The sequence below is a fragment of the Eptatretus burgeri genome, chromosome 2 (genome assembly GCF_056783735.1).
Source record: "Eptatretus burgeri isolate ZD-2024b chromosome 2, Ebu_testis_v1, whole genome shotgun sequence".
Lineage (NCBI taxonomy): Eukaryota > Metazoa > Chordata > Myxini > Myxiniformes > Myxinidae > Eptatretus > Eptatretus burgeri.
This window is the reverse complement of record NC_140962.1, coordinates 148,941,626-148,964,324: the sequence shown is the minus strand read 5'-3', so window position 1 is coordinate 148,964,324 and position 22,699 is coordinate 148,941,626. Positions and strand designations below refer to the sequence as shown.

The 22,699-nt window shown below is 42.0% G+C and overlaps 3 protein-coding genes across 6 annotated transcripts in view; 2 read left to right on the top strand and 1 right to left on the bottom strand.

Annotated features, from left to right (window-relative positions):
* LOC147033515 (E3 ubiquitin/ISG15 ligase TRIM25-like) overlaps window positions 1-2,666 on the bottom strand; it is a 52,690-nt gene extending 50,024 nt beyond the window's left edge. The window contains exon 1 of one of the 2 annotated variants that reach the window (XM_085855500.1): window positions 2,593-2,666. The gene's annotated coding sequence lies outside the window, so the exon portion shown is untranslated. The remainder of the gene's footprint in view (window positions 1-2,592) is intronic. The other variant, XM_085855505.1, reaches the window with a different exon arrangement.
* The window catches only part of LOC147033509 (E3 ubiquitin-protein ligase TRIM7-like), a 1,095,521-nt gene that overhangs the window by 828,616 nt on the left and 244,206 nt on the right, over window positions 1-22,699 (top strand). The gene's annotated exons all lie outside the window — the stretch shown is intronic.
* Window positions 4,740-22,699, top strand: part of LOC147033514 (uncharacterized) — a 35,054-nt gene continuing 17,094 nt past the window's right edge. The window contains exons 1-7 of one of the 3 annotated variants that reach the window (XM_085855949.1): window positions 4,740-4,950; window positions 12,129-12,255; window positions 15,226-15,316; window positions 15,397-15,525; window positions 19,626-19,712; window positions 20,022-20,132; window positions 20,337-20,359. In XM_085855949.1, the coding sequence (XP_085712075.1) occupies window positions 12,217-12,255; window positions 15,226-15,316; window positions 15,397-15,525; window positions 19,626-19,712; window positions 20,022-20,132; window positions 20,337-20,359 (480 nt within the window). In that variant the 5' untranslated portion in view covers window positions 4,740-4,950; window positions 12,129-12,216. Of the gene's footprint in view, window positions 4,951-10,011; window positions 10,168-12,128; window positions 12,256-15,225; window positions 15,317-15,396; window positions 15,526-19,625; window positions 19,713-20,021; window positions 20,133-20,336; window positions 20,360-22,699 lie in introns of those variants that run through there. The other 2 variants (XM_085855955.1, XM_085855963.1) reach the window with 2 other exon arrangements.

Below are 22,699 nucleotides of genomic sequence, written 5' to 3'. Positions count from 1 at the left end.
TTGGTGGATGGCCGAATATTACGGTTTTGTGACTTTGATAAAATAATATAAAATAATTACTTGGAGAAATGGAGATTTTTGCTTCGGTCGACGTTACGATTTTTGATGGTTTGGTACAGAATCATCGTAGAAACTTCTGGTTTGCGTCGCTGCCTTCACTGGAGAGAGTTTTTATTAGACAAGGTCAGAGGTCAAGTTGACGATTTCGTAAGTACCAGTCTATGACTGCTTGTTACTTACGAAATGTAAAGATTTCGTAAGTATATTGATGACTTCCGTTTCTGTTTGTCTGTGTGTTTGTTTGTGTGTTTGTAGGCATGATAACTCGAGAACGGAAGGAGATACCAATCTCAAATCACACCACGTGATTCAGGAGCGTGATGGCGAGTGCTGATTAGATTTTGCTCAGAATCGGTCGAAGGTCAAGGTCACAGTGAGGTCAAACATCCAAAAAAAAAGTTATAACTCGAGAACGGAAGAAGCTACCAATGTCAAATTACACCACGTGATTCAGGAGGGTGATGGTTATCGCTGATTAGATTTTGGTCAAAAATCGGTCAAAGGTCAAGGTCACAGTGAGGTCAAACATTCGATTCTTGATGGTTTGGTACAGAATCATCGTAGAAACTTCTGGTTTGCATTGCTTCCTTCTCCAGAGACAGCTTTTATTAGACAAGGTCAGAGGTCAAGTTGACGATTTCGTCTATGACTGCATGTTTGTTTGTTTGTTTGTGTGTGTGTTTGTTTGTAGGCACGATAACTCGAGAACGGAAGAAGCTACCAATGTCAAATTACACCCCGTGATTCAGGAGCGTGATGGCTAGCGCTGATTATATTTTGGTCAAAATCGGTCAAAGGTCAAGGTCACAGTGAAGTCAAACATTCGATTTTTGATGGTTTGGTACAGAATCATCATAGAAACTTCTGGTTTGCGTTGCTACCTTCTCTCGAGACAGCTTTTATTAGACAAGGTCAGAGGTCAAGTTGACGATTTCGTAAGTACCAGTCTATGACTGCTTGTTTGTTTGTGAACAGTATTACGGAAAAACTCCTGGACGGATTTCGACGAAACTTGGTGGGGGGGATTAGGTATTGTTCAAGGATCATGCCATTAGATTTTGGACTTGGTCCAAAGTCCAATATGGCCGCTATGGCGGCCATTTTGAAAAAATATTTGAATTTTTGTTTTGCATTCCTCCATGTTGTAAGTGATTTCTAACCCCCCCAAAAAAAATTTGTTAGAGAAAAAAAAACAACAAAATTTTGCAACTTTTTTTCAAAAAAAATTTCGATTTTTTTTTTGGCATTTCTACATGCGCGTCGATCTCGTTTAGTTTATTCAATCGTGGTTCAGTAGAGTCTGATCCGTTTTGACCTTCAATGAATAGGATATCACGTTCATTTAAGTGATCCAGCAGTATTGGTGGCGGAGGTTTTGCACTCTGCCGAGTGCTCCCCCTCTAGTTTGTAATGTGTCAGTCTCAAAGACTAAATTTGAACGATTTGACAAAAAAACTATTTGAAATTTTCACAAAATGACATAGCGGCATCGACTAAAACCTTCGTTAGTGCACATTCAGTGGTGAAAGTAATGAAACCCTGAACACGACCCCAAACTAACATCCCCAATCACAGGGGCTCATGCCCCCGAGATGTGTTGTCCTTTGCTGATGCTGAACCAGAACAACACTTTTTTGGTTATATTTACCCCAATTAGGGACGAAACCCTGATCAGGGAGCACGTTACCAACACAACTAGCAGCTGTACCTGGTTACGTGTCCTTACCCCATGAGTTGATCCCCTTTGTAATAGTTTAACAAGTGAAGGTTATCAGATTGTAATGGAGTTCTGAATGAGTAGATTGTGACACGGGGGATTGTTCTCTATTACACGGAATCATCTTTTGTGGAATAAAATTTCATTCCTTTCTCTACAAACGTTCACATTGTGATGTTATCAGGAATTAATAACTGGATCCTCATAACAAGTGTTATCTTCACATTGAACATTCATCTTTTGGTTCTTCTTCTTCATTTACGACAACAAACCACATTGAACCAGAAACTTCTCTCACTCCCTGTAACAGACATCTTCCTGCCGAACCACACGAGTCTTCCTGCCGAACCACGCGAGTCTTCCTGCCGAACCACGCGAGTCTTCCTGCCGAACCACGCGAGTCTTCCTGCCGAACCACGCGAGTCTTCCTGCAGAACCACGCGAGTCTTCCTGCAGAACCACACGAGTCTTCCTGCCGAACCACACGAGTCTTCCTGCCGAACCACACGAGTCTTCCTGCCGAACCACACGAGTCTTCCTGCCGAACCACACGAGTCTTCCTGCCGAACCACACGAGTCTTCCTGCCGAACCACACGAGTCTTCCTGCCGAACCACACGAGTCTTCCTGCCGAACCACACGAGTCTTCCTGCCGAACCACACGAGTCTTCCTGCCGAACCACACGAGTCTTCCCGATCGCACTCTCTGCACTCTTAACTCTCCATTATCAGAATGAAACAAACAAGATCATTGTACAACATTCCTCATTAATAACTTGATCATTCCTTAACCCGGTTCGAGTACAGACACGTTACCTCTCCTGCTGATGAAGTTTGAAAAAAGTGAAAACACTTCCGTGAATTGAGCTCAGGAAGAGGAGCTTCCTTCCGTGACGTCATGAACAACGTGTGACGCAGCCTCGCATAACGGGAGCGCGATCTCCCGCGCATTCCACTCTCATAGCAAGTCACGTGGTTATTCTAATAACATCAGCGAACTTTTCAACATGTTTTTCAACTTGAGTTATTTTCTTGTTAAAGAACAACCCGCGGGTATTTAACCCTCCCACGTGATGATAACGTGAACTCGAACCCCGTTCTCTCTCTGATCATCCAGTTTGATAAACAAACTCGTTCTCGTCTCGTTCTCATTGATCAAAACAAACATCATTCGGGAATCCCGATCCACCGACGTCATCCGATCGATGTTCGAGTTCGGAAAGTTCAATCGGAGCCTGAACGGAACTCATCGGGGAGAACGATCTTCAAAACGTGTTTCAGATGAACCCTGGACGGCTGGGTTCGAATCCCGACCCAGCCATAAACTACCGTCCTGGTGTTTCACAGGCAGGGCGATCATCAAGGTGTTCATCTTCGTCCCAAGGATGCACGTAAAGCCGGGCGTCCCGTGTGCTGACATTAGTTGGTGGACGTCAAATAACCAACGGTGTTCTTCGTGAAGAGTTGGTAAGCTATCGCCGGCATCCTGAATTAATTACAAATTCCTGATGGAACCCACGAGACACTACATCACTTGCACAGGAATGCCCCAAATAATGATGCAAACATACATCACATGTACACACGAATAAATGAATGAATCGTCATGGTTTAAACATACATCACATGTACACACGAATGAATGATTGAATCGTCATGGTTTAAACATACATCACATGTACACACAAAGGAATGAATCAATCGTCATGGTTTAAACATACATCATATGTACACACGAATGAATGATTGAATCGTCATGGTTTAAACATACATCACATGTACACACGAATGAATGATTGAATCATCATGGTTTAAACATACATCACATGTACACACGAATAAATGATTGAATCGTCATGGTTTAAACATACATCACATGTACACACAAAGGAAGGAATGAATCGTCATGGTTTAAACATGCATCATATGTACACACAAATGAATGAATGAATCGTCATGGTTTAAACATACATCACATGTACACACAAATGAATGAATGAATCTTCATGGTTTAAACATACATCACATGTACACACAAATTAATGAATGAATCGTCATGGTTTAAACATACATCACATGTACACACGAATGAATGAATGAATGAATCGTCATGGTTTAAACATACATCACATGTCCACACGAATGAATGAATGAATTGTCATGGTTTAAACATACATCACATGTACACAGGAATGAATCAATGAATCGTCATGGTTTAAACATGCATCACATGTACACATGAATGAATGAAGAGTCATGGTTTAAACGTACATCACATGTACACACGAATGAATGAATGAATCGTCATGGTTTAAACATACATCACATGTACACACGAATGAATGAATGAATCGTCATGGTTTAAACATACATCACATGTACACATGAATGAATGAATAGTCATGGTTTAAACATACATCACATGTACACACGAATGAATGAATGAATCGTCATTGTTTACACATACATCACATGTACACACAAATGAATGAATGAATCGTCATGGTTTAAACATACATCACATGTACACATGAATGAATGAAGAGTCATGGTTTCAACATACATCACATGTACACACGAATGAATGAATGAATAGTCATGGTTTAAACATACATCACGTGTACACAGGGATGAATCAATGAATCGTCATGGTTTAAACATACATCACATGTACACAGGAATGAATGAATGAATCGTCATGGTTTAACCATACATCACATAACGTAACACATGATTAATGGGCTCAGTGTCCTCCTCCTGCACTAAAGTTCCTTGTTATTCGTTGTTTATTCAGCCCAATGTTTATGTTTATTATTAAAAAAAAATTATTATTAATAATTATTAATGTTATTGTGTTTATAAAAAATAAATAAATAAATAAAATGGAGCAGATGAAGATGGAACAAAAACTCGTTTTGCCTCATTTTTATTCCACACTCACACACCCACACCCAGTATTCATGGAATGAGGAACTTAGATCGAGAGAACCATCATCTCGATTTGTGAACCTGAACAGGTACTCTGTGAGCTTTCCCATTTTTCGAAGATCTGCTCCGTTGGTGTGGATTATTTACAAGAAGTGTTTTTTTTACGCATGAAAATCGAGGGAAGGATTCTCAACACCTGAGTAAGTTCTTCTTCAAGTCTTCAACTTCTGAACTTCTTCACTACAGGTGAGTGACAGTTGAAGTTTCTTTTTTGTTGAGGTACCAGTCTTGGTCGAACTTGTGCAGTTGTGTGTTTTCTTGCTTGCACATAGTGCTGTGATATCACAGATTGATGTGGTGTTTGTAGGACGTTTCTTTTAAAGTGTTTCGGGAAAATGTTAAATAAACTGCGTGGTTCTTCGGTTTCTTTATTGTCTGTCATGTGGGTAAAGTATTATTGTTGTGCGAATGAAGGTTTTAATTTATTTACATTTCAGTAATCACATCCAACGTTTTAATTCCCTACTTGGACATTTTGTTTCCAATAAATTATATAAGCAACTAGGGAGTTCAGAGAACACGACACCCCACGCAGTGTCCCAGTGATACAGGAGGGCATTGCCGTTCACGTGGGGTTACATTCTTCAAAATCCCCACGAACAGCAAATCCACAAACTTATAGCGTAATGAGGAAAAAGGGTTCGAGGGACTTCAACTTTAAAATTTGCCCAAACTGTACCCTTAATTCACAAGTTTGTGCCCTGCTTTTATGATATTTATTTTCATGAATATAAACAGTTATTAAGAACATAGAATAAAGTTTATTTTCTTGAATTATTACGATTATTGTCGGACTTTCGTCCTCCCGCACAGGTACCGGCAGCGCCACACGCCACACCCCATCATCCAGTGAATCCATGATTCCCCAGGCCCGACCCAGACGTTTATTGACCTCTGACTCACAGCCGGCAGAGACATGAATATCACTGCCAAGGTAAGTGAATCTCTCCACGACCTCAACATCCTCACCACAAACAGGCACAGACAGGACAGCGGCATCCAAGATGTCATTGAAAGCCTGGATCTTAGTTTTGACCCAGGAAACCCGAAATACCAGCGGCTCCGACTCCTCATTCAGCACCTCGAGGGCCCCCAAGAGGATGTCTAAAGTCTCCGCAAAGATGAGTGCATCATCTGCGAAGTCAAGGTCAGAGATCTTGACATTGCCAAATGATGCACCACAGCTTGATCTCTCCAACATCCTCCCGAGAATCCAGTCCATACAAGTGGTGAAAAGTGTGGGGGCCAGTACACACCCCTGATGAACTCCAGTAACAACTGGAAATAAGACAGAGTTGGTACTACCACATCTCACAGCACTCTCAGTACCAGAGTGAAATTCAGACATCACATCGATCAGATTTGGTGGCACCCCACGAAGACCAAGAATCCTCCAGAGGGCATCCCCATTCACCGAATCGAACGCTTTACAGAGATCAACAAAGGCTGCAAGCAGCCCCTGCCGAAACTCTTGTCTGCGTTCGGTGAGGAACCGAAGAGCAAGGATACGGTCAATCGTTGACCTCTTTGGTGTAAAGCCTGAATGCTCTGGACGCTGGTGCTCAAGCAGATGGTGGCGAAACCTATAAAGAATTATCCGAGCAAAGACCTTTCCCGGCACTGAGAGCAGCGTCACCCCTCGGTAGTTGGCGCAGTCTTGGCGAACACCCTTCCCTTTCCAGAGAGGGACAACAAGGCCCCTCTTCCAGTCAGTTGGGATGATGCCTGTGTTCCAGGCAGAGCACAGAACTGCACGCAATGACACGAGTGCAGCATTTCCACCAGCCTTGAGAAGTTCAGCATGGATGCCACATCCCTGGAGCTTTACCCCATTTCAACTGGTTCACCGCAGCCTGTGTTTCCACAAGAGAAGGTGGACCACAGTTGATTGGAGGGTCAGCAACAGAGATTGTAACACCCCTGATGTCCAACTCGACAACTGGTGGATCAACCTGGTACAACCGCTCAAAGTAAACGGCCCAGCGGGCCTTCACTTTGGACTCCTCTGTCAAGAGCCTGCCACCGTCTGCTCTAACTGCAGTACACCGAGGGATGGGCTTGGATGAACACAATGCGTGAATTCCCCTGTAAGCAGGACGAGAATCCCTTGACCACAGGTGATGCTCTACCCCCTCACAGATTCCTCGTACATAGGCCTCCTTGTCCACCCTTAGCGCACGTACAGTTTTTCGCCTCAGCTCCCTGAACAGCTCAGCTCTGCCATTCAGCCTGGCCCTGCGACTCTGGTCGCCCTGCGACTCTCTGCGACCTGCGAAGGTATCCAGTGTCCCTTGAGAGACAAAATCCATCTTTGCCTTGCGGTGAGCTCCAAGGCATCCACCGGCAACATCAAGGACGGTGGTCTTGAAGGCACTCCACAACTCTTCAGGACCTCCAAAAGCATGCAGCTCCTCAAATCTCCACTCAGCCTGTTTGCAAACTCCTCAGCTACCCTCTCATCCTTGAGCTTGCCAACATCCAGCCTTGGCTGGGATGGTACCATTCTCCTGGATTTAAGGTGCAACTTCAGAGTTGCTACAACAAGCCTGTGGTCAGTATTGAGGAACTGAGCACTCTGGTCAACCCTGCAGTTCTGGATCATCCTCCAGTGACCATCAACGAGGACATGGTGAATGTCCTTTGTCACACCGCCAGCATTGGAATACCAAGTCCAGCGATGAGCTTGTGGGCGCTGAAACCATGAACCAGCCATCCTAAGTCCATGACTTCTTGCAAAGTCAAGGAACTTGGTGCTATTCTGGTTCATTGTTCCTGACCCATGGGGACCAACACACGTCTCATAACCATCCCTTTCAGTTCCAGTCGATGCATTGAAATCCCCCAAGACTAGAAATGTATCTCATCTGGGGCACTGATCAACCACAGACTCGAGCGTGGCATAGAATGCATCCTTCACGGCGAGATCACTCGCCTCAGTCGGAGCATAAACAGAGACCAGGGAAATAACACCAAAGGAGTGACGAATCCTTACTCTCATATTGCACTCGTTGACCGGTGTTACCCCAATTATCATTGGGGTCAGCTTATTCGACACAGCTACAGCAACTCCTTGAGTATGATCACCATCAGAGCGACCAGACCAATAGTCGGTGTCACCACCCACCATGATCTCGCCGCAATCTGGTCTCTGGACCTCAGAGAGTGCTGCAATACCGATGTCCAAACACTTGAGCTCAGATGATAATAGAAACAGGTGATCATCCTCTCTTAGGCAAAGGACATTCCAGGCACCCACCCAAGGGACCACCTCAGGTTAACCCAAGGAGACCGCCGTCTGGTGGACGACACCTCAGCACCACTCCGACACATTCTCACGCAATCTGACCCGGGAATGTTACCCCGTGGTTTCCCTCCTATCATCAGAGATTGGGGGTCCCGAAGGCTTTGCCCCAAACCCATCATCCGGTGAGCTGCCCTGCAAAGGGAAGCTGCACAGGAGGTACTCCCACGGAGTGGGTTTTCAGATTTTTTTGCGTTTTTGTGTTTTGCGGAATGAAGGGTTTTACGGTGGTCAGAGTGCAAATCCTGCCACCAACCTCCTAATAAGAAGAAACCCAACTGCAGGAGGACGTCCGCAGACACAGTTGGGCACTAGATATGGGTGGTCATTGGCTCACAAGGAGCTTCTCCGCCCTTTGACAGGTTTTGTTTTTAATCCTGCTGGGTGTCCACATCCAAACACCCTCCTCACCAAAAAACCTGATGGGGGAGACGGTTTAGTAACCGACAACCCGACCATGGAATAGGTTTGTACAGCTTTACATGATACCTGTAGCAAGTCACAGATCTATTCTCTGCCCTGACCTGACATAAGGGCTGTCTTGCCTGGGTTTGAATCCTGACCCAGCAATAAACTGTCATTCCAATGCTTCACAGGCAGGGTGATTGTGTGTCGTCCCTGGGATGAAAGTTAAACGTAAATTCCCATCTGCCAGCATTCATTCAGGTCAGGTCAGGTATGGGAGCATGCGCCAGAGCAGCACGTCACTGCATTCACTTTCCGCGAAACAACAGGGGCCTACGTCTGGCCACCCCCCAGGCAGATGTCTGGCCCATCCCCATCTCCTTGAGACGCTGATCAACCTGTTGCAACCACGAGGCACATGGTCGGCCCATTGGCTTCCTCCACTCACGAGGCTCCCTTGCTGAGATAATCTGGTGAGCAGGATCAGCGTCAGGAAAACGAGCCACATGTCCATACAGCCGCAGCTGATGCTCACTGACCATGCAGGTAACAAATCTCATTTGAGTCTCAGTAACCGCTCGTTGGACACAAAGTCCAACCAGCGATAGCCAAGGATTCTCCGAAGAGACTTGGTACCAAAGGAATTAAGTCCCCATCTCAGATCCCTGGTCACATCCATAGAGCAAGATTGGAAGCGCCAAGGACCTGAAGACTTGGACTTTCGTCCTCCCGCACAGGTACCGGCAGCACCACCCCCCATGATCCAGTGAATCCATGACTCCCCAGCCCAACCCAGATGTCTATTGACCTCTGACTCACAGCCAGCAGAGACATGAATATCACTGCCAAGGTAAGTGAATCTCTCCACGACCTCAACATCCTCATTCCTTGGTTCAGCCTCATTCAGCATTCATTGGTGGATGTTAAAAATCCCATGGTATCCTTCATGAGGAGTAGGCAAGCTATCACTTGCACCATGGCCAAATTACAAATTCCTGCCATAACTAGTCGAACATCAGGCCTGGTCAGCCAGGATGTGAAGACTGAGGCCAATCTTCCACCAACTGACCCCCAGAAGAAAAGGTGGGTTAATAGTGGCTGTTAAAAGAAGATGAAGAATATTGCTGGTCGCATCATCTTCTGGAAGCACAGCTGTGCCACTGATGCAGTGCCCCTACTACCAGTAATGTGGTTCTCATTTTACCGACCTCAGAAGGATGACAGGCTGTTGTTAACCCACCTGGTGTTATCTCAAGGTCACGACAGGAGCTCAAAGTCAAAGTCAATTTTATTTCATTTTTTAAATTTTCCTTCTGGATAAAACGCTTTCGAAAAGACATCGGTGCATGTTGTTGTTACAAAATGTAGTTTTTCTTGAATTATTTTGTTTCCAACTTGTTGAACTGTGTGTGCTTTGTTCCAACCAACAAGCAGGAGATGTGTATGTTGATAATGGCACTAACTTTCGAGGTAAACCAGATTAACTTGTTTCTTATCTTTCACACGTCATAAGATGCTTGTCAGACGAGGAAGTCATTTGGACTTTTTTAAAGGCCAAAGACATACTGGGTGTTGTTTTCAATTTCCTCAGTTCTGTGCTGTTCTGGATTAACTCGACCTGTTTTTTTCTGAATCGAAATGGAGGAAATTAATCTAAATACCTGAGTAGTGTCCTGTTAAAGTCTTCTTCACTAAAAGTGAGTCAAAGTTGTTAAAGTTTCTCATTTGTTCCCGTGATCAGTGTTGGTAGAACCTGTGCAGGTGTAGTAGTTTTTGTGTTTCCCTGATTGTACTCTGGTACCGTGCACAGATTGTTGTAGTATTCGTAAATATATCATTTAGTGTGGGAACCAGGGACCCATTTCATAAAGCCGTTCACACATCAGTGTACATACCTTAAACCTATTTTGGGGGGCTGGAGGGGACCTTTGGGGACTAGAAATGCCCAGTTGTAATTCTCTGAATAGTTACACAACTGATGACCCCCGATGTAATGTTCCCCCCAATTTTTTTCATCATTCCGAATAAATCAAACATCATCTATGCCAAGTTCGAAAAACTTTTATGTTATTTTATTGTAATCAAACCAATAAACCATTTCTCATATAATAATTTAGGATATTTATAGTACGTATTTACAATGATGCTATATAACAAAACAATAAACTTCGATGATTGGGAAATGGGGACAATAAGCTAGTTGATATTTGAACAAATATTTTGCCCATGCAGAATCTTAAAGACCGCTTGACCTTCCAAGATGTTCTTGCATCATAATAGTGTACCTGCTCTGATGTTGTGTGCCTGATTTTTGATGAATGTCCTTCACCTACTTTTTTCGGATTGTGACCGAATTAACAAAAAACACCTTTTTGATCATAGCATGAATAATCATCCCTCTGATTTTCATGATGTTGAGTTTTCTAGATAGATTGTAGATGGGAACACATTTTTAAAATTTACACTCTATCGCTAAATGTTGAATGTCAAGGTCATATGGTGGTCCAAAGTAAATATGGCTATCATTGGATCGTGGGACAAGGGTAAGTTGTAGGCGATTGCCAAGGTTAAGCCTCCCTCTCCCCTCCAAATACCCTTGGTTGAGGGAGGCTTTCCCTTGGCAATCACTTTGTAATCGCAGATATCTGGTCTTTTGCAAGTATCTCGGTTAATTGAGGAGATGAATAGCAAAACCTGCAGGATTACAAATTTCCAAAGCATATGTGGGAAGGGGGGGGGGGTAAGGAAGGGGATGATGAACAGACACAAGAAGGAAAGGAGGAATAACACAAAAGCTTGTAACAATGGCCCAGATAGGAACAGAATGCAAAATAATCACCGTGTGCAGAAGAGATTGTGGCTGTGCATGGTGTCCACATGGGGAAATGATGGGCAGTTCATTTGAATCACCCAAGTGAAAAGGACCAGACAATGGACATCGGGAGATGATTCTGCTGGGAGGCAACCAGTCTGGGCTATGGGAGGATGAGCATTGGAGGGTTTCTATAAAAATGTATGAGACAAGTGGTGACTTGGGAATGGCAGAGATAGGAGAGGGCAGGAGGATCAAGTCCAGATGGAAGTTTGTATAAAATAGAGAATCCACCAAATTGCTACCTGTGGGAGAGTGTCAGTCGTGTGAAATACCGGCTCGTCTTGAGAATACAATGGTGTGGAAGACCTTGTTTTTGAACACCTTAAGACGAGCGAGGTGGGAAAAGGGAGCGCCAACCCAGAGTGGGGAACAATACTCCACAGAGCCCTGTATAAAACCCTTGCACACCACGATGAGTTTATTCTGGCTTGGGAATGCCATAGCTCTACTGCAGGGAATATGCAGATGGTGATGGACTTTTTATGTTAACTTGGTGGCATGATCCCTTCCAAGTAAATTTATGGCATATGGTGGGGCTCACCATTTTCAGGCTCTCTTTTCGTGGCTATCCAGGGAAGTAGATTGGATATTTTGATTGCCAATTCTTGTGGAGAGACAGCGGGATGTGTGTGACATGCTGGTGATGAACATCATGTTCCAACATGTTAAATGCAAAATCAGTAAGTAAGGATACACACATGATATGTAACCCCATGGTTCATAACAATGCACAAAAGTGAGAAGTGTAAATATGGAAATATTAAACTTTGTTTTTCACAACAGGTATTTTCCCCTATTTTCTCTGCTGCTGAGTGAAACCAATTCAGTGGAGCCTTTCACAGATGAACCTGTTACTTCCTGGAATACATTGATGGATGCACAATGGCTGTCTCTAATTCTCTTCATCACGGTGTGTTTCGCTCGAGTTATTCTCTCTCAAATAGACTCAAAAATGACATATACACATTGTTATAAAAAAATATTCTTACAAACAGAACGTTGTGGAAAAGAGAGCAGTACGAATATGTTCAAATGAGAAAAGTACAATACTTAGTCCATTTGCAAGGACCTTGATGCCATTTTTTTGTATTAATTGTCGAGGCTCATATAAAAGCTAACACCCATAACATATATCAAAGGGAGCAGGAGACAAGAGGGGCAGGAGAAGGAAGCACAGAACAGTGGGGAACAGAGACAATAGGAGATATGTGGAAAAGAGAAGAATGGGGGTGTGTGGTACATGGGGTAAACAAGATGGACTCTACAGGGACTTTCAGGAAAGAAAACAGGGAATTTTGAAGGAGGTGGGTTTGGAGTGGGTTAACGGGGATATAAAAGATAATGATTTTGGATGGGGAAAGACATGAGATGGTGGTGAACAGCTGTTTTGAAGACTTGGAGGGAAGAGTGGGATTGAAGAGAGTGTGGGAGTTTGTTCAGGAGGTGGGAAAAAAAGAGGAATGAAAGAATGAATGTTGAGCAGTGATTCTTGATTTTGATAGTTCACCAGAAAGGGGTTGCTGGTGGACCATGAGCACCCTGCAGAAATATAAGGGGAGAGAGCACAGACAGAGTGGGAAGGGGGGCAAGGCTGGAGAGGAGTCGGATTACGACCCGTCACTTCGACATCGAAAGACACATATAAAACGAGAAGGGCACTCGGAAGAGCGCATACCTCCGCCACGCAATGCCTGATCCACGAGAACATATTGGGCCGAATACATTTTTGAAATATCATGCTACACAGTACTATATCGTTTTTGGCCCTGTCTCTCAATGGTGAAGAATCACTTTAATTGTTAAATTAATCTCGTATCCAGATCCAGATTGGGATCTTCACGAAAATCGAAGCAATTCGTCCTTGTCACACACTCAATATGTCCACCAAGTTTCATCTGGATCCGTCCACAACTTTTTGAGATATCGTGCTATTTTTAGTTTAGCAGTATCTCTCCAAGGTGAAGAATCACTTAAAAAAATATCAGATCCATTGTGCCCAACGAGTGGTTGTTGAGAGAGACTCAAATGAGATTTGTGACCTGCCTAGTCTTTGAGCTTCAGCTGCAGCTGCATGGACATGTGGCTCATTTTTCTGACACTGATCCTGCTCACCAGATTATCTCAGCGAGGGAGCCTCATGAGCGGAGGAGGCCAATGGGCCGACCACGTGACTCGTGGTTGCTGTAGGTTGATTGGCACCTCAAGGAGATGGGGATGGGCCAGGCATCTGCCTGGGAGATGGCCTGATGGAGGCCCCTGGAGTACCGGTGGAAAGTGGACGCAGTGACGCACTTCTCTGGAGCATGCTCCCATTCCTGACCTGACCTGACCTGAACTGCAATGTAGGTTTCTCTACTCTCTATCAACCCAAGATAGAGAGCCAGAATGGTTAGGTCAGGTCTGGGAGCATGCGCCGGAGCAGCGCCACAATGGACCCCCCGCCAATATTCAGTGTAAGGGTCTCCTTTATCCGAGCCCCCTTCAAATTTTTATTTTTTTTACCTATACGGAGGTTTCCATATTTTCGTCATCAGAAACATGCCATGTTTTGGGAAATTGGGGTGTTATTCACTTATTCTTACATGCAGATTCATTTAACACACTTCATCCAGATGGCGTGTGGCCAACACTCCTGTGTTCATTTACGTCATTAACCATGATTGCCATTATGTAAATTGTTCCCACAGTCGTTTATTTTATAAGGGAGGGTGTCACTGCCCATGCCAGGGGCTCGCTTTGAGTGGCTTGGAAAGAGATACAAAATATAATTGCCCTGGTGTTTTATCGTCACAAACAATCATTATATGAAACAAAAATTGAAGGAATAATTCCGAGCCCCTATTAGGTATGGGCCCCGGGGAAGTTACCCCACCTGCCCCCCACTCTCCGCACCCCTGTATATAGTATATCGGACCTCTTTGAAAGCTTTTCCCTGCAAATGAATATGTTGTATTCTCTCAACCAGGGCTTTTATTGTGGAAATTACGCAGGTTCCTGCGAGTGTTTCTGACTATTTAATCTTGAACCACTCGACCAGGGATCATGAAACCCGTGTCGCTATCAAGGTCTTTCTCTGTCTGAGGTGAAAGAAAAAACAATCTCGTGACATTGTGAAATAAAACATCCGTCATTATTTACTTTTCATGATGTGTATATATGCATCAGAAAGAAGATAATTGGTTTCAGGTCTCATGGTCACTTGAAGGGTCGAAGTTGAGATGGAGCAAAGTTCGGACAAAGTTGGGAAGGGGAGGTTGAGGCTTTGGGGGGGGGGGGGTGGTGAGGACTTTCTGTCTTTGGGAGGAGGGTGTGGAGAATTTGAGGAGTTGTGATTGTCAGGGGGTTTGAAATCATGGAGTGGGGAGGGGATTGACTCCTTGGGGATGTGAGTGGAAGGATGAGAGTCGGAGGATGAAGATTTGGGGTTTGGGAGCATTGATTCCTCAAGGTTTGATGGGGTGAGTTGCGGACTCTTACATTGTGGGGATGTTCCACAGGTCTCTGCTAATTCCAATAATATTTGCCTTTTTTCCCCCCGTTTTCTTCAATTTATATTCGACTCCATTACTCCATTCGACTCCATTCGACTCCAAGGAAATTAAATAAATGTGAAAACGTGTAAAATAATTTTATAACCACACCTGTATTTACCTTTGTCAAGAACATGTGTTTGAGCTTTTCAAGAACCTGTTAATTAAGGAAGGAGGAAAGTTAAAGCAAAAACAATTTGTTGACCTGCTTTTATATTTTTAGGATACTTCACTATTCAATGGACAACCTTATCACAGTTCTTGCTCTTCAATGAGCCTCGCTCCTGTGAAGAAAAAGGAGCATGTTGTTTAAGGAAATAAACTTTATGATGTGTGTCTTGTATTTACAGGGTTCATGTTATGGAAAAGAAAGTTCATCTCTATGTCCACCAAATCAGTTCCTTCATCCTGATGGAATTTGCTGCAAATTTTGTGGCATTGGTGAGTCTTGATCTTGATTCTACTCTTATTCCAAGGACATCATCTTCTCCAATAATCCTAACTCATTTTGTATTTGTCAGGAACGTATTTGGACAAGGCCTGTCTCAGTGCTGGAACCAAACCTCTATGTTTCACTTGTGATATGGAGACTTACTTGGACAAGCCAAACAACATGACAATCTGCAAACGCTGTCATCAGTGTGACCTTGGTAAGCGATTCACTTCCATTTGTTCTAAACGATATTATGAGAAGTATAGGGACAGCACAACCTCATGTGAAATGAATTTTTCAACCTGCATTTTTCATAACCACAAAAGAGTGTGTGCTACGTAAATATGTGCAGCCGGTATTGAAACTTGATTGTAATGAAGGTGCCACAAAGAAAAGAGGTAACTGAAGTTTAAAATGGAATGGATATTCCGATCTGTGTGTCGTAACAGTTCCATGACTAAATTCTCCAAATACAATTGTGAGCTATAAGTTTATGACGATGTCACAAAAAGAACAAGGAAGGAAAAAAAAAACCAGAAAGATTTAATTGGAGTTTGTTCAAGCTGAACACATATCCACTTCAGTGTATATCACATGTACATTTGTCTATTCTTTGTTCTGTCCTGTTATGTTTTCATCAACATTCTCCATGTCTTCAACTTTTGTAAACACAAATTGATACCCCCCCCCCCATCTTCAAAGCCCCCTTGGTGTTTACGTCCCTTTCACACAAGTCTGCCAACAAAAAGAAAGTCAAATTAGGATGTTTTCTTATCATGAGCTCAGTAGATAACATGTATTGATTTGAATAAGTCATGTAATTGCTTATCATTCATGGACAGATTTTGATTCATTTTAATTAAAAATATATAATTAAATGTTCATACGATGGGATAAGAACTCGGGATCTCTTGTGTACTATGAAATGGTTAAATTGCGTTACAACACACAGGGTGCTCTCTTTCTTCAATGGATAGTTCACGATCACGATAAAGGACCAAATCAACAAAAAGATATTACCAACAACATGGCTAAAGGCCGACTAGTAATCATCATTGCACAAGTCCAACACACTGACGAGGCTCCACCAGTTATTGGAGTTACAAAACCAAATTGTAACAGTTTAGCTATTTATTACCTTCTTTCTGCATGCACATTATGTTCCTTTAAATCGGTCTTTTTTGAAAAACAAACTGTGAATTTTTGAATTTTCGCTCTTTTTTGACAAACCACATGATTCCGATGATGATGATGATGAATCGTGAAAGTTAAAATGACAGCAACAGAAACTATACCAAAAATACTGTTCCAAATTGATATCCATCCTTCTAAACAATGTTTAGTAACTACCAGATCCTGATTTTTGGCACAATGTATTAGTACACTTCAAAAACATAAACATAATTAAACACAAAGCATTTTCATAAATGTAATAATTGCAGATTTTACGTTTAAAATTTTTGAAACGCTATTATTATATTAATACGCGAAACCATATTTTGTGGATGTATCTCCTCCGAAACTGCCAGACGGATTGTTGCCACTTTCGGCATGCGGGTGCTCTGTGGTCTAGTGTGCAGCATGGGCTATGGGAGATCGTGTCAGGTGGACAGGTTTGGGAATTTTGGGCGATTTTCTAATTTTTACATTCGTTTGCATGGCGACGCGTGACGTTACCGCTGAGAGGCATAATGACGTCATTACATCATTGGTCATTCGCTGATTGGTCATTGGTCAAAATTTGGGCTCTAAGATGGAGTAAGGGGGGTTGACCCCCAAAATATGTATTTCATTTTTTTTCTCCAAAACTACAGACACAATTCCGATGAAACTTGACCAAAACCTTCATCACCTGTGATCAACCAAAGTTTTTTTCATGCCGCCATTAAAAAAATTGACGTTTAAAGGGGTCTACGTGGGTGTTGGCCCCTTTCCTTTCACCGTTTTCTCACTGTCTTCTCACTGGCTTTTATTTACTTTCTTCTCAGAAACTACACAGACAATTCCGATGAGACTTCACCACAGCCTTCACCACCCGTAATGTACCAAAGTTTGTTCATGACATTAGAAAAACCATGGTCTAATGGGGTGTAATGGGGGAGGGGGGGGTGTTGCCACCAAAATATTTCTTTGCTGTTTTTTCTCCAAAACTACACACACAATTTCAATGAAACTTGATCACAACCTTCATCACCTGTGATGTACCAAAGATTGATAATGCCATTAAAAAAAATTGGGGTCTAAGGGGGTCTACAGGAGGGGTTTCCCCCCAAAAGAGGTATTTGCTTTCCTCTCAGAAACTACACACACAATTTTGATGAAACTTGACCACAACCTTCATCACCCATGATGTTCCAAGGTTTGTTCATGGCATTTTTTAAAATCCATAGGAATTTACTTTTTTTCTCCATTACATATTTTCTGGGTCATCCATGCCTACCAGTGGTTCCCTAGTTATCTTATACTGCCACTACCAGGTGAGCACCCAGGGGTATTGCCCCTATGTTTGTTATTGTAATAGATGTTTCCCCACCTTTTGCCTCCCGCATGTTGCACCACCAAGTTCAGCCTCAGATTGGAGCGATCTTTGGGGGATTTGTAAATGGTAAAGAACAATTCATTGAATGCAATGTGAATTTGGTAAACTCGGCTGTCTTCAGGAGTAGAAAAAGCTTCTGGTGTGACGTGAAATGTTAGTCAGACCTGTCGACGAGACAATATCAACATTCATGGTGCAGTAGGAAAGGGAAATTTTTTATGCCTCTGCTGACGAAGTCGCCATTGGCATTATGTTTTCAGGTCATATGTCCATCCATCTGCACATACGTACGTACATCCATCCATACTAATTTTCTCTGTTTTCTCTGCAACTGCTTGTCCGATTAACACAAAATTTTCACAACAGGTGTAACTACTCATGTAGAATGGTGGAATGATAATTATGACGTCATTGGTCATGTGATGTGGCAGCTATGTTGGAAAAAATGAAAAACTTTCGACCTCTGTTTGCTCCAAATTGCTCCATCTGAAAAATGAAACTTAGCACATGTGAGTAAAGGGAATTCCCCATGGCAAACATGTATGATTTTTAGCAGCGTCTCGCATAGCGAACGCTGCTCATAGAGAGCTCGGCGTTGTTGTTCTTGTTGTTGTTGTTGTTCTTCTTCTTCTTGTTGTGAAGACAAAACCTTAACCTCTAGGACTCGGCTCTTGCATATACAAGATCCGGATCTCCTGAAATACTAAGCAATTGTACACATCCTCGCATTGACGGTGCCTTTTGAGAGCGTCTATCATGAACTTTTAAATATATTCGGACATTTGCTTTCAAGTTTCGAAAAGTTCACGTTACTATTTATAGATTATTCCATTTATCGTATTGTAATTTCGTAAATGCACTAAATATCGTAAATATGGAAATACATTATGACGGGTCTCACTATTGGCTTAATCAAGGCACGTGACGAAATATGGGAAGTTGTGGTTGTTGTTGTTGTGTTGTGGGTTTTTTTATTGTTTTTAGCCGACAAAACCTTTAGGACGCTGCTCTTGGACACATTTGTCCTTGTTTAATGATGTCATTGGTGGCTTCATTATAACATCATAATTGCATCCGTCAAATGTTTTATCCGATTATAACAAAAAAATTTGAGGGTCATCTAGGGCTAAATTATATGGGTTAAAAAATGATATCATTGGTCAAATGGTTTGGCAGCAATGATTTTTTGAAGAGTAAACCTTTAAAAACCCTCTTCTCCACAACGGCTTGAAAGATTGGGGGGAAACTTCATACACGTGTTCTGCAAGCCTTGTGGTTACCAGGGTATTGACGAATAAGTAATAGGTCACGTGGTCTGGCAGCCATATTGGATTTAACAACAAAAAAATTCTCTTGAACCGCTTCATCAATCCACATGAAACATCACAGTTATGATCTAGTAGTCATGCGGAATATATGCTTTCAATTTCAATCTGATCGGACGCATGGTCTAGCAGCCAGAATTATTTAATATTTTGAATCTCGGTTCACTAATTTAAATCAAACTTGGTACAAGTATTATAATGATATAATAATGTGGGTGGAGGCATATCTGTTGACGCTGCGATGTCGAAGAGTGCCCTTCGAGTTCATTATGAGCTAAATGGAACAATCGAGGATTTTCAGTCCAAAAATGGGAAAAAAAACATTATTTAAAAGTTTCATCCCAAGTTGAAGCATCCTGCTCCTGTAACTTCCCATTCCTAAAAAAGATGGTGATACAGTTTGCCTGTATTTATCTCTTTACTCCCCCTCCTGTTTTTCTTTCTCTTTGACAGAGAGTGAGATTGAAGAGAGAGAGTGTGACGTCGACTATGACCGACAATGTGTTTGTCGTAAAGGTTTCCAGAGGAAAGGGAACAAGTGTGAGTGGAGGAGTCTGTGAGATGTAATCAAATGATGTTCATGTTTAGTTATGGAATATTTTCTGGAGAGAAAAGACAGAAGGTGATATTAAAACAAAAACAAAATGGAAAATACAGAAATAAACAACAATGTGTGTTTTTAAGGCACATGCTCAGGATTCGTGAGTAAAATAGATATAATTTTAAAACCAAGGAAAAGATAATTACTGTTTATCAATTATGTTCATCCAACCTTCAACAATTCTTATCTTTGGAAATTATCCCTGGTCTCGCTAATTCAACAATTGTTTATCTTCCTTCTTACAAAAGGTGAATCTCTTTTTTCACTCACTTCGTCTACATCCACGGCGTCTCGTCCGTGGTGGCCTTGGTTCGCTGTGTTCATTGGATTCTTCCTGATGTTATTAATTTCATCTTTCGGTAAGCCTCAGTGTGAGGTTATCCTTGGGAACAAGGAAGCTATTGGTGTGGAAAGAAATCATGTTCTCGAGTATAATATTATGTACACTCATATAATTTTTCAGACAGATGAAAACTGATTTGGAAGTTGTTGTTGATGAAACTTTCCGTTCAAGAAATGTGCAAAGCGCCTTTTTGATCTGTATTATTTTGTTGTCTTTTCAGTGAGACGAAGGTTTTGTCCACAGGTAGGTCTGAAGTCAATTGATCGATTTGCTTCAATTAATTTGGGACAATGATGGATGATAACGTAATACAGGATTTTCAATTTAAAGATTATTTGTAATGATGTTATCATTATTAATAATTATCATGTATGAATGTGAATGGTCTCTCTGTTTTTCTAATGCCTATTCTCCAATATTGCACGCTCAGTCCTCCATCCCTCTCCAGCCACTCCAGAATGCACACATTCATTCATCCAGTCAACACCTCTTGGTTACACTTTAAAAATTTATGATGACTGAACACAACTCCTTCATTCCTCACTTTTAACGTTTATGGAACTGTCTTGCGTTAAATCTGGACTACGTGGGAGCCATTATCTCAGTCCATGACTTCCTATCCACCTCAAAGGCATCGTCTCAAAAACAACCAGAATGGCACTTGGGAGAGTGCGTACCTACATCCAGGCTGAATCGTTTAGATTTAGTATCCCACTGATAGGCCAGATACAGATCCGGATCTTCAACAAAATCGAAACAATTTGTCATTGGCACACACCCAACCTGTCCACAACTTTTTAAGATATCCTGCTTACAGACAGGCAGACGGACAAACGGGTGAAAACATAACCTTTGTCCACCTACAGTGGCGGAGGTAATAAAGCAAATAAAAAAATATTACCGTTGATTCTGGACTTTAGAAACACCCTGTATAATGTGCATCTCCTGAAAAACTTGCTGATTAATCATCAGATCAGTTTCATCTCTCTGCCATTGGTCCCAGGATATATAATCTTGGTGAACTCATTTTTTTTCTCTTTATCTGCATCCATTGGTACAACTTTATGGAATTTCTCAATCAGCTTTCATTGTTAAACTGATGATATTAGGATCTTCCTGTCCATTGAATTAAATGACTTGCTGTCTTTCCAACTCTTAATTTCTATGTTTCTGAAATTAAGTTACATATTTGCAATAACTTTTGAAATCTATACGACTGAGATGAACATCCTTGACCCCTCACCATGATAAAAAGCTTCCCCATGAGAGAATGAAACTTCAGGACCACCACCAGTTGTCTGTTCCCACAGTTTATTGTTGAGGTATCACAATCAACTAAACATTATCCTGTAATCCACATATTGCTAAATCTGTAAATATATTTTCTGCTTCCTGCGCAATATTGCACAAATCCAATCCTGCGTAAATGAAAGGACTACTCAAACTCTGGTTCATGATCTCTTTATATCCTGCATATATAACAAGAACTCATTATTTGCAGCCTGGTCTGTCTTTCTCTTACAACTTACTGTGAATATGACATCAATGAGGCTTGTTCAAGGTCATAAATTACATCAACAGCTTCCAAGCACTCCATTCGCTCCCAGTACATCAACTTGTAGATTTTATACATACTTTACATACTTCCCAGGCCTTTTTATCTCCTACAAGAGGGAGGCTCATGGAAGATAAAGGTTGATCTGACAGTGTGATAACATCCAACGATTGGGCACAACCAGAAAGGGGATAACAGAGAGAGAGAGAGAGAGAGAGAGAGAGAGAGAGAGAGAGAGAGAGAGAGAGAGAGAGAGAGAGAGAGAGAGAGAGAGAGAGAGAGAGGAGAAGAAAGAACACTGAAATGAACAATAATACATTGATGAGAAAAAGTTTGTGAACCCTTTTGAATTTTGTGCATTTCTACATAAATTTGACCTAAAATGTGATCATATCTTCATCTAAGTCCTAACACTAGATAAAGAAAACCTGATGAAACAAATAGCACACGCAAATAATCCTCTTTTTCATTTATTTATCGATATAGACATAAACAGAGACATCTTGAAGGACATTATCATAAACAGATAACCATGATAATTGGTTTTCTGTTTATGATAATGTCCTTCAAAATGTGTCTGTTTATGTCTGTGTTAAAGTTTTGTAGTGCCAAGCATCTTTTTAATTTATTTATTGAGCAAAATGATCCAATATTCAATTTATTTGTTGGAAAAAGTATGTGAACCTTCAGGTTAATCAGCTCAATTAAGGGGGTAATTACATTCAGGTGTTTCAATCAATGGGATGACAATCAGGAGTGAGTTTGGGTGGCCTGCCCTATATGACAAAGATAAACTTTATTTGTCACCATCAGAGTCTGGTCTTCACCACAAAGGTTTGTGGAAGCACCTGATCAAGGCGTACGTGATCAAAAGGGATTTCTGAGGACCTCAGAAAAAGAGTTGTCCATGCTCATTGGTCTGGAAATGGTTATAGAACCATTTGTAAAGATGTTGGGCTCCACCAGTCCACACGAATCAGGAAGATCGTGTATAAATGGAGAAAGTTCAACACCATTGTTACTCTTTC